The sequence below is a fragment of the Bombus fervidus genome, chromosome 6 (genome assembly GCF_041682495.2).
Source record: "Bombus fervidus isolate BK054 chromosome 6, iyBomFerv1, whole genome shotgun sequence".
NCBI lineage: Eukaryota > Metazoa > Arthropoda > Insecta > Hymenoptera > Apidae > Bombus > Bombus fervidus.
This window is the reverse complement of record NC_091522.1, coordinates 13,220,753-13,236,198: the sequence shown is the minus strand read 5'-3', so window position 1 is coordinate 13,236,198 and position 15,446 is coordinate 13,220,753. Positions and strand designations below refer to the sequence as shown.

The 15,446-nt window shown below is 45.7% G+C and overlaps 1 protein-coding gene across 3 annotated transcripts in view; it reads left to right on the top strand.

Moving 5' to 3' along the window:
• Positions 1–15,446, top strand: part of LOC139988166 (homeobox protein aristaless) — a 62,693-nt gene that overhangs the window by 37,753 nt on the left and 9,494 nt on the right. Inside the window, exons 2-3 of one of the 3 annotated variants that reach the window (XM_072005255.1) lie at positions 11,530–11,645; positions 11,730–11,935. In XM_072005255.1, coding sequence (XP_071861356.1) covers positions 11,530–11,645; positions 11,730–11,935 — 322 coding nt within the window. Of the gene's footprint in view, positions 1–5,649; positions 6,324–11,529; positions 11,936–15,446 lie in introns of those variants that run through there. The other 2 variants (XM_072005254.1, XM_072005253.1) reach the window with 2 other exon arrangements.

Sequence of the window (15,446 nt, the reverse complement as noted above, 5' to 3'; positions counted from 1 at the left end):
TTCCGACACGGACGAAGAAACTTTAGTCGATTCCTCGAAGGTTGCCATGTTTAGGTCGAACACCTGTGCGGACTTTTATGGACGTCTTCCCACTCGGGGAACGACAGTCCCGATCGGAAAAAGAAATCGGTGCTCGAGTGTCGCCAGAAATGATGCATTAAGTGCTTCCGTCGCTCGAGCATCGCGCAAAAACGGCTCGACGCCGATCCGAATCGAGTGCGGCTATTTACGAGTCGAGAGGAAACATTTCAAAATCGTGCACAATTTCTTTGAATAACGTGCGAACGAACGAACGAACACCATGACTCAACATAATATAATAACACGCCGGGACGGCTTTGGGCACCGACGACGACGGTGTGCACCGATGCGTTCAACGACAGAATGGAAGAATAATGTCGGGGACAAAGCACTATTTGCTAGTGTGAAACGGTGATAAGTCGTAAAAGTGTGCTTCGTGCGCGACTACGTTGCGAAAGATAGTAGAAAGAGATAGTCTCGTAAGGTGAGTAATTCGAAAAATGGCCGTATTATCATTGTTACTTTTGTCGCGCTTATTATTGCTATTATTGTTATTATTATCGTTACTACTATTATTATTATCGAGAGCGGAGTCCGCGACCCTAATTCGACCAGACTGCGTTAAAAACCAATTGCGAAAATTGCAATTTCACCTTGTGCCTGTTTTTTTCGTCCGAATAAAAGACAAAAGCGCGGTGAGAGGCGAGCAACGAGCAACGAGGAGATTGACGATGTTTGAAAAAAAAAAAAAAAAGAAAAATGTGGCGGAAAAGAAGGAGCAAGAGAGGAAGGATTCGTGGCACGTTTCGATGACCGCTAGAAAACACAACCTTTCGAATTCGAGGCCCATCTCTCTACTCGTTATATAGCCGGTCGTTCAGTCTCGAGCGGTTGGAGAATTCGTTGACCACCCATCGGGTGGTGGTTTCTGTTGTCGCGAACCGAACGTTCCCCTGGGACCGAGAGGATTGACTCGTCGCGCGCGGATTCTTTGGTAAAAAAAAAAGGCGCAGAAGAAGAGGCGGGACGAGGACGGCGGCTTTATGTTAAACGGATTAGACAGCGGAATGCGTTGTCTCGATGAATTGCTCCCATATGCCCGCTAAACGATCGCATTCTCAGAAGTCATCGTGGAATGTCAAGATACGGAGAATCGTGCATCGCGACCGGAATAAACTTCTTCTACTCTAATTGCTCGCGTGACTATGTTCGATGAACGTTGCCAATCGACGTTTGCATTAACGGAGGAAACTACCTACATAGTATAATGCGGCCAGCTTGTTTTTACACGGGTGCAAAACTCTTCTGACAAACGGACGCTCGAGTTCAACGCGTTACTTATCAAACCGATCACTTAATTACACCATTTCTATATGTTCGCTGGTTTTTACGTTGCGCGCAACCGGCGATACTTTCTAAATCTCTAAATTAGAAGGGAAAATTCAAATTTCAAACTGGTCTCGGGACATACTGACTAATTAGAGCTTTTCGACGGGTACTGACGAAGAATGCGTCGCTACGAATGGGCACGTGGCTCCACAGCGTGCGCCAATCTCAGATAACATCTGAAAAAAGGTTCTCGATCCTAATTCGAAGTGTGGACACCATGAGACCTTATTTGTATTTCGTACCTACGGCGACATTCCACGTCACAGATAACATCCGATGATCCTACGAGGTGGGGCGAAAACGACGCGACACCGCAGGACGCGGCACCCATAACCGTCTTCCTCCTCGGGGACCTCCGTCGTAGAAACTGGCGTGTTTCAACGATCGAACAGACTCGCCGATCCCTTCCTCGTATTTTCCTCTCTCTCTCTCTCTCTCTTGTTCGAGTTCGTATTTAGAAAATGCCGGATAACCCACAGCTGGAGAAACTAACAGGGACGAGGAAACGGGAGGAAGAGCGAAAAAATCGAGAAACTCGCCGCGGTCTATCGTTCTACGTTCGATGGCAATCGATCGTTTGTCCCGTCGACGAAGAAAATTACACTGTGCCGAAAATCCGGCAAATTCGAAGTACACCCGAGGATCGTTGAATTCCTGTGCAGCGGTGGCCGGCTACGAAAAAAGATTCGAAGCGACGTTTTGACCGCCACTGTCGAAGGACGTGCACATATCTGTAGTCGAGAGTGGTCCTGAGGACTCGGATTAATCGGGGACAAGGCAAGCACATTACCGTGGCTCCAGATAGCAGTAGGATAGCGCCACGAAAACCACCGTGAAACTCCGAGAACCCGACACCCGGGTTCGTTGAAAGCCCGTGGTAGAGCGGCCTGTCGACGAGAGAAAGACACCGGCAGGCCGAAATGGAGAGAGAGAGGCTAAATTGGTCCCTGGGCCTCCACCGAATCTGTGACGGGTTAATCCTCCCGGGTTCCACGAAGCAGGAGAGAAGAAGTTGCCCGCGGGAGAAGATTAAAGAAAAGGAACTGCGGCAGAGAGATGGAATTGGAATCGGAAACTTCTGTTGTTGGGAGAATTTTTGCTACGTCCGGCCGATTTCTACGGATCACGATCAACCACCGCGAGCACAGACCACCAGAGTTTTCTGCCTAAAAATATTTTTCCGATAAACGATTCGTCGAGAACGCTCGTTCAGGAATTTTACATCGTAATTATCTAGAAACGATTCGCACGGCAATTCTAAGATCGTATCTAATTGTCGCGCGTGTGCACCAGAGACACGCGTGTACGACAGAGATCGCGCTCGGCCTGCGTATACTACGGCTATAGAGGATATCCTGCGTCGTGTACACTTAACGACGATTCACGGCTACCCTGACTAATTATTCCGCCGTCGCGGGACCTCGCGTAGAATGCAAGGGTCATGCAGGTTGTCGCCTCGATGCGCTCGGCAGGCTTTCGGAACGCGATTAAAAGGACGCATGTCGCCTCAAACGATGACAACTACCACCACTACCATTCTCTGACTGTAGCCACGACGATCCTTATCGAGGCGGTACACACACAATTGCGGTACTCGCCCGTTTCCTGTATCTACCGGAGCATCTTGGGACTTGTACACAATAGCGTTGGTGGTTAGTAACGATCGAAATTTGTTGCCATCTCCGTGGATCGTTTCCACGATGTTGATGGATCACGATCTCATCGTGTTTGCGGCAGATAAGAGTTGATTTCAACGTGTGTGTTACAAGCGTCTATTTGCTAAAACATTATGTTTACGATTACAATTTCCATCCTATCCTTGAACGCTGTTTCACAAAGGACAAAGAGACCCGAGAAATTTTTGCAGAGTAGAAAGACGCGATCGAGTGGAAAATAGAGACTGTAAGAGATTGGAATAACTATCGAAAACGAAACAGGTTAACGATCGTAGATGATATTGAAAATGCAACGATATCGCTTTACAAAGGAAGAGGTAACGCGAACGACTAGGGAACTGACTCGGCGCGATGTAAAGGGAACGGCGCTAAGAATGTCAAGGTGCTGCGGTGACTCGAAAATTGCTTGCGCGAGTGTGTGGTCTGTGCACTAATGCGCTTTAATTGTGACCCTCTGCAACGCGCGGCAACTCCTTCTTTTCCACCGGTTTACTACCGCGCAACACACTCGAACAGGGAAAGGCTGAGCGTAAACGTAGCACGGCGCAGCACGGCGTACGTGTACAAGATGCACGCAACAACGCGATACCTGGCTTGCGCGATTGTGACATCGGGTTAAGATAGGTGCAGTTACGGAAATTGAATAATAATTGCAGGCCTCGGTCACCCTTCTCCCTTCCTTCAAACGTCGCTTCCATAGCGCGGCAACGGTTCAAGGGAAGAAAAAAGAAAAAGTCTAATAACCCTGCTCGCCTCGCTAGTCGCTAGGCCACGCTCCTCTGGCCTATCTGTCGATCTCCTTAATTAGAATTCCGTTGGAAAGGCGAAAACAATGGTACGCCAAGTGCCGGTAGTCCGCGAGAAGATGGTCTATACTCTCAGACCTTGCAACGTCATCCGATGTCCGTGACTAGTGGATTCTTCTCGTCCTACGTCTATTTACTTTTTCACGTTGGCGATCCGAAATTTTTGAGTTTCGATGTTTAATCGAGTCGCCCGTGACTCGTCAGAAATAATAGTTAGAGGGGAAAACAGGGCTAAATTAAAAGATCGAAGAGCGGTGGTACGTGGTACATTGTCTTGTACGATATATGGCTAGATCCCGAGGCTATGATCGATAGCTAGATAAAGTATCGCGGAGGTAGAGTAATCGGCCCTTAACCGTCGTACATAAATCAAACGACTTCATTCACGGCGAAAAGAAACAACGTTTCGTACGATGTATGCGACATAACGATGCGTAAGTGGATTTGGAAAACCGGTAGAAAACCTGATTACCGCTTTCTCGTTCCCTCCTCGGTTTCTACGGGCAATAGCGCGCGCGCAACCGCTGGCCGCGTTTAATGAAGTGGCCTCTGTAGTTGCTCGATAATTTATGAGCTCGTATTAATTACGGAAATATCGGGTACGAAAGTGGATTGATTTTACCGGACGGTCGAAAAGTATCATAATATTGGTAAATGGAAACGAAGGAACGAGCGAACGACCTGACTGCAAACACGTTGTAGCCTGTCGAAGGTTGTTGGCGTTATAAAGTTTTCAATTTCTTTTTCGCGGCCGCGCTATTCATGCGAGAAGAGATTCCAGTTAATGGCCAAGATCGGTCTGCGGAGAGGCGGCATCGAACTTACAAGGTGAAATTTGCCAGACCGCTTCCAAAAAGCTGCCTCATTTCTTGATTACACCGTCGGTATACGGTTCAACAATTATGCAAAACAGCCGTCCTTTTATTCGCGCCCCGGTGCATCGTCCCGCAACGCTGTTATTATTCTCTCGAGAGAACAAAAAACGTTGCGACGAATAATGCACTTCCGCCACAAAACTATACCTAATAATTCCTGTTGCATTCAACGTGGTAACAAATGAGAATGACATTACCAAATAACAGCATTATCTTTTTAAACGTTCGCCTTTACCGTCACGTTAATTAACGTGTATCGTGGATGGCCGCGAACATACAGCTAGTCCTATAAGTTAAGCGCCTGTATCATAAACTGCTATAATTCTACGGATGTCAAAAAACTGGACGACAACGACGATGACGGTCTTCCGCCGTAGAAAATGTCCTCGTGGTCGTCGTTGTGGATATTCGTAGCTGGCAAGCGAACACGGTCGGTGATTCTTTTTCCGTTGCGTAATACACGACGCAAGCTAATGCGATTAAAAAGGCATTACGATTACGTTCAATTATTAACAATTAGAAGAACGGCAAAAAACATAATTACCCGCCATTAATCAACAAGCCTGCGCCCGCTTCTTCGCAACCGTTTATACCTATCTCCGTTTCGCACGCGCGTCTTCGTTTCTTTCCTGCTTGCGTTACCTATCTCGTCCCACCATATCCACTACCACCACCCATCCGCCAACGATTACCTTAATTCACAAATACCGCGAAATGTTTACTCTGTGGAAAATAACACTGAAAGAATAGCGAACAAGGCCGAAGATAATACCAAAAGATAAACGCGATAGCTTAATTTCATGACTAAAATATGCTTATTGACTAACATGGTTCAGCCGATCAACCTTTCAACGCGGTCGGTGTCGTCTTAAATTTTACGATTCCGAATCCTTTAATTTTCCACTTTAGAAATTGCTCCAGTTTTTCAATTTAGAAAGGTCTTCGAGCTTCTTAAATTTCGTACGACCAAATTTCCAAATTCTTCGAGTTTCGCGTTTGAAACGTTCCACTCGAATCTACATCGCGAACGTAAGAAGGAGACTCCGTGATAATTATTCATCAGATTCTGTTACACGTCAGCTACGATCGGTTAAGTAATACGCGATCATAGTTACAAGTAGTCGAAGCTTGTGTTTGAAATTTATCGTCGGTACTGCAAGTAATTATCGGTTTCTATAAAACTTTTTCAACGCCTCGCATGCGCGCAATTTTCCACGCATGAAGACCGTGATACACCAACTGGGGAAGCGCAGCAACGCTGCAATTTAGTAATTAATGGTGACATTGCGGATAATTAACTGCCGTAAATAATTGTAATTGTACTTAAGTTCTATACGTTGGTCGCGACTATGCTGACGGGGAAAAAAGAAAAAGGCGACGAATACACCGTTGCGTGTTCTTTACTGGCAAACCTAAGCCCATCTTCATCGCGGTCGTCATCGCCGTTGTCGACAGTAGCCGAGTCCGGTCTCGCTTTGTTCAAGCAAGGATGAGTCTGTTCTTGGAACTGCTACGAGGACGAGAGACTAATGCACGTAACGACAAATACGACACATGTACGTACGTATTATATAGCAAATACGATTCAGGGAAATACTTTGAAAGGTATTCGACAAACGATAGGGAAAAATGGAACCGATTGTTATGCTTGGAGGATTCGAGCGTAATTCGCATCGTACGATCTGTGAAAGTTCATTGAACCGATCGTAATAAGAAACGAGAGGCGCTATCGGCAATTTATGACAAGCCAGCTACGCGTTCCCGTAGCTGTGTATTTAGATGTAGATTAGGATGCGTGCAATTATGTTAGTGCACTAGTAAATTGCACATCGGTGCCCAGCGTGATTTATCGTGCGTACCACGCACCTTTCAGGATCGGCTTAATGATCGTTTGCAGATCATTATCAGCAATCGACGTAAAGAAAGTTACGTTCGTCGAATCAACCGAGACTCGCGATTCTCGATTATCCGAACACCGATAGACTAGACTTCGAGAGGTTCGCGAACGCACTTTTACTATGCGTCGATTCTATGACGTCTCGTCTTTACGACATATCATCGCGTCTCACTCGAATTTTTTGCTCGGTTCAAAGATCACCTTGCTTCTCGTTAAGCATTAATATATTACACACAATTTGTAACAAAACGATTACGCCGAGTAGCGAAGCATGGATCGGGCAAAAATATCGCCCACAGCCATTATACGTGTCCGATTATCGTCTACGAGAATCATTAACATCCTCCTTTCGGTTCGAAATACGAGCGGAACGGTACGGTTTAACAGGCAGTACGCGGCCAGCAAAACGGATAAACCAGCACGTACTGCTGGGCTTCGCTTTTATTCGCCAGTTCGGGACATAGACTCCTTCTCTCTCTCTCTCTCTCTCTCTCTCTCTCTCTCTCTCTCTCTCTCTCTCTCTCTCTCTCTCTCGCGAGCAAAAGGTTCCTTTGATATCCGAATGATCGATGATCATCCAATTTTCCTGACGTCGACAAATTATTTCAACGCTATCTCTCTATCGTTAATTGATTTTACGGACTTCAATCGTTAATCCAGCTTACTCCACGTCTAATGGAGTAATTTGCAAATTATAGTCGTGCCGTCGAGATTTTCATCAGAGTCGGGAAGAACGAAACGCACGATCAACGTTACAACACACCGCGTTCCAGGAATTAACCAACGCGCCACGTAATTATCGTTGGATTTACCTCAAACGAGCAGAGTTAGAGGTAGCGCGCGGCTAATTTTTTAATCGCTTCGCGTATATAATGTAAGTCTAGTAACGATCACGCGTACCTACAATTTGATGGAAGGTTGAGTCGGAATAAATCGCGTGTGCCCGCAAATTGAATCGTTCGCTCGAGTCGTAAAACGAGATCGCGTTTTATTACAACTAGAAACACTAAAAATATGTTACGCGATTCTTGCCCAGATAAATAAAATGGTATCGTTCTCGCGGTAGAGTTAATTACTGGAAAGCAATTGTCTACCGACTTATTACGCATCTAACAACGAATGCATACAACTTCGTGCGTTCATCGTTTAATCGCTGGAAATGCTTTATTACTCAGCAAGAGCAACGGTTACGAACATCGTTTCCTTTATTACGGCAGAAAATTGCGCTCTTTCCTATCGAATACTTTCGTACGACGTCTTATCGAACGAGAAAAGACGTAGTCGTTCTTACGTAAGATAAAACTCCTAGTCTTTTTCTTTTAACGGTCTGCGAAAAATCAAACCGATATATAACGTTGAAACCGAATAACGAATCGTGATACTACTGACAGACGATATTACAAAAGAATCGTCGATGTTTCGGTTTCGTTACGCGATCGGATTAATGATGTAACGAAGTTTGAGAACATCCAACTGTGAAATTCGATCCATTAACGATCTAATTGAACGTTATTGCATGTTGAGGATAAACTTACGATAATTACGGTATAACCGTTGGCATCGTCGATCGTTTCTCCGTTCGAATTCGAATGGCGTTTATCGTCGCAGATGTTCCATGGGAAACTCTCGCCAGTTCGACACCCATTGGACGCGAATAAGAGAAATAAGAAAAATTCGTTGTTACCAACTTAATTACTTCTTACGATCGAGTGTAAGATAATTCTCGTAGTGTGCAACGTTAGGTAGGTAGATAATATAGAGGTAACACGTGTGTGTGTGTGTGTATATATATATGTATATATATGTGTATAAATGTGTGTGTATATAAATATATATATAGAAGCGGTTATAACAGGGACTCGGCTCACTCGTCCCTCTTTTCTTTGCCTCGTCTCGCCTCGCCACGCCTCGCATCGACACGGCTTGAGCGTTCGCCTCGCCTCATCTCCCCTTTTACATCTTTTAATACTTCTGCGCGAACCTCTTCATTGTTGCAATTACTATCGGCCAGTCGATGTATTATACGGGCTAATTAATTCAGTTGGAAAGCTTAAAACGCATGTGCGGGCGTAACCTGCATCCGGAAGGTAAATATCAGCGGTTATCGGGAGCGCTATCGCGTGAGCAGCCAGCGGCTACAAAGGATTGCCGATAATTCGTAATTGCTTGTTATTATCGTGCCGAGAAATCGAACACGTTCAACCATCGCCGGTTCTTGTCACAGGATGCATTGATGCGTCTATTAGCGAGAATTTGCAAGTATGATTCGATGCAAAAACATCTCCTTCGATGTAACGCGTCCCGGTACGCCGACGTCTCGATTCCATGATTCGTACGCATCAACGCACTCTTCGGAATAACGATGATTTTCTGCGCTGTAAATATCTCTATCGTTTCATTCATGCCGCTCGCTCGTCGCGAATTTTTCATCCGTACGCCCCCTTATTTACGTAGTTAACCTGTTACGCTTTTTGCAAAGTTGGATTCGCGCTAGGAACAGTCGCATCGCGCGATACATACTATCGTGCGAAGAAACGCAGGTTTTTGCGCGGATGTAAGGGATCGCTATAGAAAATCGTGGAAAATTCTCGAGAAGTTGGTAACTGAAGATCATCGTTTCAACGTACTGTACGCCTATTATAACACATCCGCGAGAAATATACGCGGCCTCAATGAGTCGGCTAATTAGTTTATTACGCCGCGTTAATTTGTATGCCCATAAATCGCGATCGTATGTACACAGAACACGTAATGTACCAAATGAATGTGTATACATATATAGAAGTTGACTGTTTCAAACACGTGCAAGGCTCTTAGTAGAGTGTAAATATGACAGAAATGACGAACAGAAAATACAAATATGACTAGCAAGATTTTCAAACCGCTCTCCGAGAAATCGTTCTATCTGAACCATCTAATCGAGCGTGACGCATCTAATCGGGTATTCGCGATACGCTGTAACTACTCTCAATTGACCGAGTGGATACGAATTAACATTGCAAATTTTTTAAATACGAACGATGAATTAATATCGAGACAATTAGAAAAAGGCACCAACCGAATCGATCGTCGGTCCAGCGAACTTTTCCTTCTTCGAGTACCGGTTATTCCGGTTTCTCTTTTAATTCGAAAATCAAAATTAGACCGGAAAACTGATAAAAATGTGGAAAAGAAACGAGTCTCTCGTCCCGACGAAGGCTCTGCCGGGTTCGTTCGGGAAGCTTAACGCGAGGGCTTCTCTCTCGAGTCGGGAGAATCTCGAGTTTGCGCGCCGGCCACGAACAGTCGCTTCCTCCCTCCGTGAAATTACAGTGTTTACGCGAATTAGATTTCGGTTTCGGTAATTTTCAGTTAATAACGAAGCGAACTGGCCAACGAACGAACGAGCATTAAGTGCGGCTTCGAGCCCATTAATGCTATTATAATGTAAAAGGCTACCTACGCGTTCCTCTCTTACTCTCCTTCTCTATCTGCGAGCAGCCGCAACACGAACCTGCATGTACGATGCTACGCGCATTCGATGTTTATGGCGAAAGCTAATAAAAATGAAAAGGAAACTTTGCCAGCCTTAGATCTCGCTTATCGTTCGCATTACGTTCAGGCTACCTGCATTATAAACTCATTTCCGATAAATCGGCCCAAATAAAAACAGCTGCTAAAGCCTGCACAAACCGCTTTGGTCTATCCTTTTTTTCCTTCTCTTTCCTCTTGCTGGCCGCGTGCCGTGCCTTGCTCTTGCTTCCACGACTTTGATTTCCAGCTATCGTATCGAATCGCCAAAAATCACATTTTCTTTCAACTTTTTAAATTCTACATCGATTCGCGTCAACAGTGTACACCGGATAATAACAACGATCTGCGAGTTTCTGACTATCTGTTGGTGCGACGAGATTTCAATAATATTGAATCAAACGGCAAACGAACTTGACGAAATTTATTAAGCACCGAAAACCGGTCCGAGCAGTAAAATACCATTGCAAATTACGAATGGGAATTATCAGTAGCAGCTTGTAAGCACGCGGTAGGATCCTTCGGCTGCTATGTCCATGTATCGATCGCGCGTGAAAATGATTCTGGTCGTTACAAGCAAATCGAACGCTGTTACATGATCACTCACAGCATCGAACGTGCCGAAGTGTGGGCTTGTAGGGATCATTAATGCAGCAAGGTCGGTGAAAGGAACGATAGCTCTGTCCTTCTTCGTATCCCTCTGTCTCGGTGTCTCCGTCTCTGCGTGTCCGCGTGGTCGTATATATAATCCGATTCAAAAACAACTGACCGATCTCGAGCGGTGAACGATCATCGTTTAACTAATATCGGCGACACCTTGATAACCGTATCTTCTAATTACGCGATTCTTTTTAATTTGACGCGCCTGTTCTTGTCGATCGTCGCGAACGCCTCCTGTCCGCTCGGTTTGCTGACGCACTTTTGAAATAACCTATATCGTGCGTCATGTATCTGATTCTAGTTCTATGAAGGTACAGTGGCTGACATTGATGCTAGGTGAATGGTTGGAGCACTCGCAATTTCCATTAGGGATTTCTCCACCTTTTAACGGTCCCTTCTATCGAAATCAACGACGGTAAAAAACGCGATTCAAACGAAAGAAATTGCATCGGCTCGCAAGGAGCTCGTCTCCGACGGAAGCTAAACCAACAGGATTTCCCTATCCAGTCGGAGAATCCAGTTTAAAACATTGATAACTCGACACGAACGTGTACACGTTGCCGGTTAAATTCAATTGCAACGATCGCAATTCATTGGAAAATAACTTTCACTGACTTTGCATGCGAAGATGGAGCGGGTCTCTGATAATCAAGTGACAGGGTGATCCACGAATAAAGACAACTTTCTGATCGCAGATCATTCGATACGAGGAGGAGGAGGAGGAGGAGGAGGAGGCGGCGGCGGCGGCGAGCACGCTGTCCCGCAGACAAGTCCTGCGAGCAGCACGAGTAGCTCGAGCCAGGTGACTCAGGTGAGCCTACAACAGGTGAGCCAACAAGCTCACCAACAACAATCGGTACCGCCACCTACTACGACGACACCTCAATCTACTCAGATGGGAATCTCTACGGAAGAGGTGAGGACCGAGGAAGAGAGCAACCACCCTAGAGCAGCGCCGACCAGCCCTGAAAGTGAAACCGAGGTCGACGACTTTGCACCGAAAAGGAAACAACGCAGATATAGGACTACCTTCACCAGCTTCCAATTGGAGGAACTCGAGAAAGCTTTCTCGAGAACTCATTATCCCGACGTGTTCACCAGGTAAGTCCAGTAAAACCGATACACGCAATGCTGTTCTTCCAAAGTGGCATTGCCAGCGAAAATGCGGAAGCGCTATCGTCTAATATCTACGAGGTTGAAAATATGGAATCCCCGACGTATTTCCTATCCAAATTGTCCTTCTTCGGTAAGCGTCCGGGACCGTCTGTTACGGCTGATAAGAAGCTCATGTCCCTCCTGCAGGTCTAGGCTACTCTAGACGATACAGGAGGTGTCTAATCGCGTTCGCCAGGTTTCTCGTGTAACGGGATTAAGATACGGCAAGAAGTTGCAGCGCCAGCTATTAGCTGCTATCGAGCCGAAATATTTCGTGACCAGCGACTCCCGTGCGCTTTTCACCAACGTTTACGGAATCGTTTCAAGCGAAATTAGGATCCTCGGCAACGGCTTATCCTTCTATTTGAAAATCTGCTTTTTAATGGATTCCATAGTCGAACGAATTTACGATGTACAGGTAGACCTTGAACGTGGTCGTAAAACAAACCCGGGTATTTTACTCATGTGACGTATATCTTACGAAATATCGAACGACCTATTGTTAGTAAAATTCTCTACGTAATTTTTTCGTCATTCTTTTTCCTCGAACGATTTATATGCACAGCCTTCTCGAAGTAGCGAAAGGAGTAACTCGGAATATACGATGAAACGCGATACTAGAAAAATTCTAATTCCCACGATGATGCATGATCAACGAGGTTGTTAGCGGAATCCGGGAAAGCTCGCGAGATATATCGATTCAGGGAAACGGTATATACGCACCCATCGATCATCTACTTTTCCCGTTAGCGCGGATCGTCTTGTAAATTCTGTTGCGCCGCGTCAAAACCATGGATTCGCGTTATTAAGTTCCCGGCTGTTGGATCCAGTTGCATAGAGTAACGTGTCGGCAACGGACTGTAGCGCAATCTATCCGAGTAGCTTTTTCTTTCATCTCCTTTTTCTCTGTAGCTTCTTTCATAGCCTGGAACACCCGGTAGGTAACTAATAGCGGTGTAATCGCTCGTAATAGGTCCAGTCCTGCGGCCACGGTATGGGTTCTCGTAATTAACCAACAGGGGATATGCAGAAGAGCGAGTGTACAGGTATACAGCTAAGGTGTTCCATTGATAGAATAGACGCGCGATTAAAATTCGTTACGAATTCACAGTTCGAAACGGAGAAAGAGTTCGCTGGTTGAGACGTATGCAGACTGTAGACGCGTTAACAAACAGCGTACAGCAACGATGCAACGAAATATTTAGCAGTCGTGCAACGAATATTTGGCAGCCGTAACGCATGGATACTTTGAGTAAAAATTTCAAGGACTATCTTATTATGGCCGTGCCGGACAGACGAGTGGACCCGACTGCTTATCGAAAAATTCCAAGTCCAGGCTCGCGTCTCGAGATAAAGCCTAATGTCCGTGGCATCTCGACGACGTGAAACCCGTGTCTGATCCACTCCTCTCCGACAACTGCCGACTACTTTTACTTTCTTCGGAAAACACCGATGGTAAGGTTAATTTTGCAATTTCCGAGGAGAGCGCGGCTAATAGATGGCGTGGCTCGATAAAGAAATCGATCAATTTTTGTACGTAATTTCGCCTTGCCAGCGTAATCCACAGTTTCGTAATCGTGGATCATTTCCTCTTCGCGTCAAGTCGTGCCATATCTTTTTGCCGTTTTCATATAAATTAATCCCTACCTCGGTCGTACGTTTCTTGCTTCTCCTCTCTCGATACCGTGTTGGAGTATTAATTTCACACTAATTGGATTTTATGGTCGCTTAGGTTTATTGACTAGCTGACCGAGAGGAGGTAAGCCTCGCTCGATCGCGATGCATATTCATTAGGTGCTTTTACAGAGGAGCGTATGCGATTGGTTCTATCGAAAGCTACTCCGATCCCATTGCCGATTGCCTCCTCCACGCAATTTTCATCAAAATGGAAAAGCGCTTCGTGAACGTGCGTGGCTTTAAAATGTGGATCGATCGTCGAACGTCTCGACCGATCGAATTGTCCCGATCAACGAGGTCAAAGAAATCTGTACGATGAAATATCTAGATACGCGAGGACGTTGTAAACCTTCAAACGCAGCCACTTACTTTTACGAGCTCTTAAGATCTAATTTAGATTAGAATCGTGTGGCTCGAGCTACCGTGCCTCGACTAATCATCCGACGGAACTCTCTTCTCTTACCGGACAGAATAGCTCGCTATTGGTTTTCATTTTTCTTTTTTCTCCCTCTCCTCCTCTGGCTTCTCTCCGTTGTTTTTATCACGAATAGACTTCTAGGACGAAAGCGAAGATATAAATGGAGAAAAAGAGGCCCGGATCGCTATAGCTCTATAGCTCTATCCCGGAGCTCTATAGCTGCAGTTTCACTTATAAAATTTATCGTTGGTTCGAAACGCGGTTTCAAAGGATCCACCTGTTTCAGAAAGGGCAGAACACGGTTCTCGGTAAATCATTCCGAAGAATACCTTTATATCCGTGGGGTGGGTCGGTGGTGAGTTTAATAAGGATGATTGTTTCCAGTGATCCGTGGAACGGAACCAGTTCCACGGATCTCTGGCTACCTTCTCGATCCTGTCCTTCTCTTCGTCCCTGCCCACCTCTCCACCCTTCTCTCCCACCTTTCCTCTATACCCTGTCCCGGCTTGTAACTTCTGTCATTAATCGACCGACGAGTCATGCTCCCGATTAGAAATACCGCCAGCCTCTTCGTCCCGTTATTCGTTTCTTGGCAAATGAGATTAGTGGCCCTGTGATCGCTAATTAGAACGGCTCCACGCTCGAAAATCAACGCCGCGGTCGTCCTCTCTAATTTTCGCTGCTTCTCTTATTGTTCGTTTCGTTATGCGAGCGTAATCGACGATCCCGTTGCGCTTAATCCTTTTTTCTGCTTTTTCGCTTTAATCGCAGAACCGAACTTTTTGCGAGAACTTCCTACCCGACCGACCCATCTTCTTTTCCACGATTCGCAGCCGAAGCGTTCGAAAGGAACGGACGTCGGAGGCTTCTAGAGAGACTCGTTCGCGATTCGATCGACGACAGTGTAGCTAATCGGTAATTGGCCCTTCACGGCGTACGCGTGTTAAGCACATATTACGCACGCATTTCGCACGCATTACGCGACCGGCTACCGACTTTGTTTTCTCTCTCTCTCTCTCTCTCTCTTTCTCTCTTTCTCTTTCTTTTTATTTGTCTATCTATCTATCTATCTGTCTATGTCTCTCTTTCCATCCCGTCTCCACCTAACGCGATCAAAGCGCTCAAATCGAGACGAAAAGGCAGGTGAATTTCGATGGTTTACCTGCACGACGAGACTTTAATTTCGGAACATCCCGTCGTTTCCGTTATTACGATTACGGCGAATTAATTTCCGTGCTATGCTTTCCTTAGGAAAGCGACTGCCACGCTACCGTCGAAATAGTCCGTAATGCCGTGTCATTCCATCGGTAATTGCCGTTTCGAACACAACATTCTAGCAGCAGTCGAGACGTATGATTTATA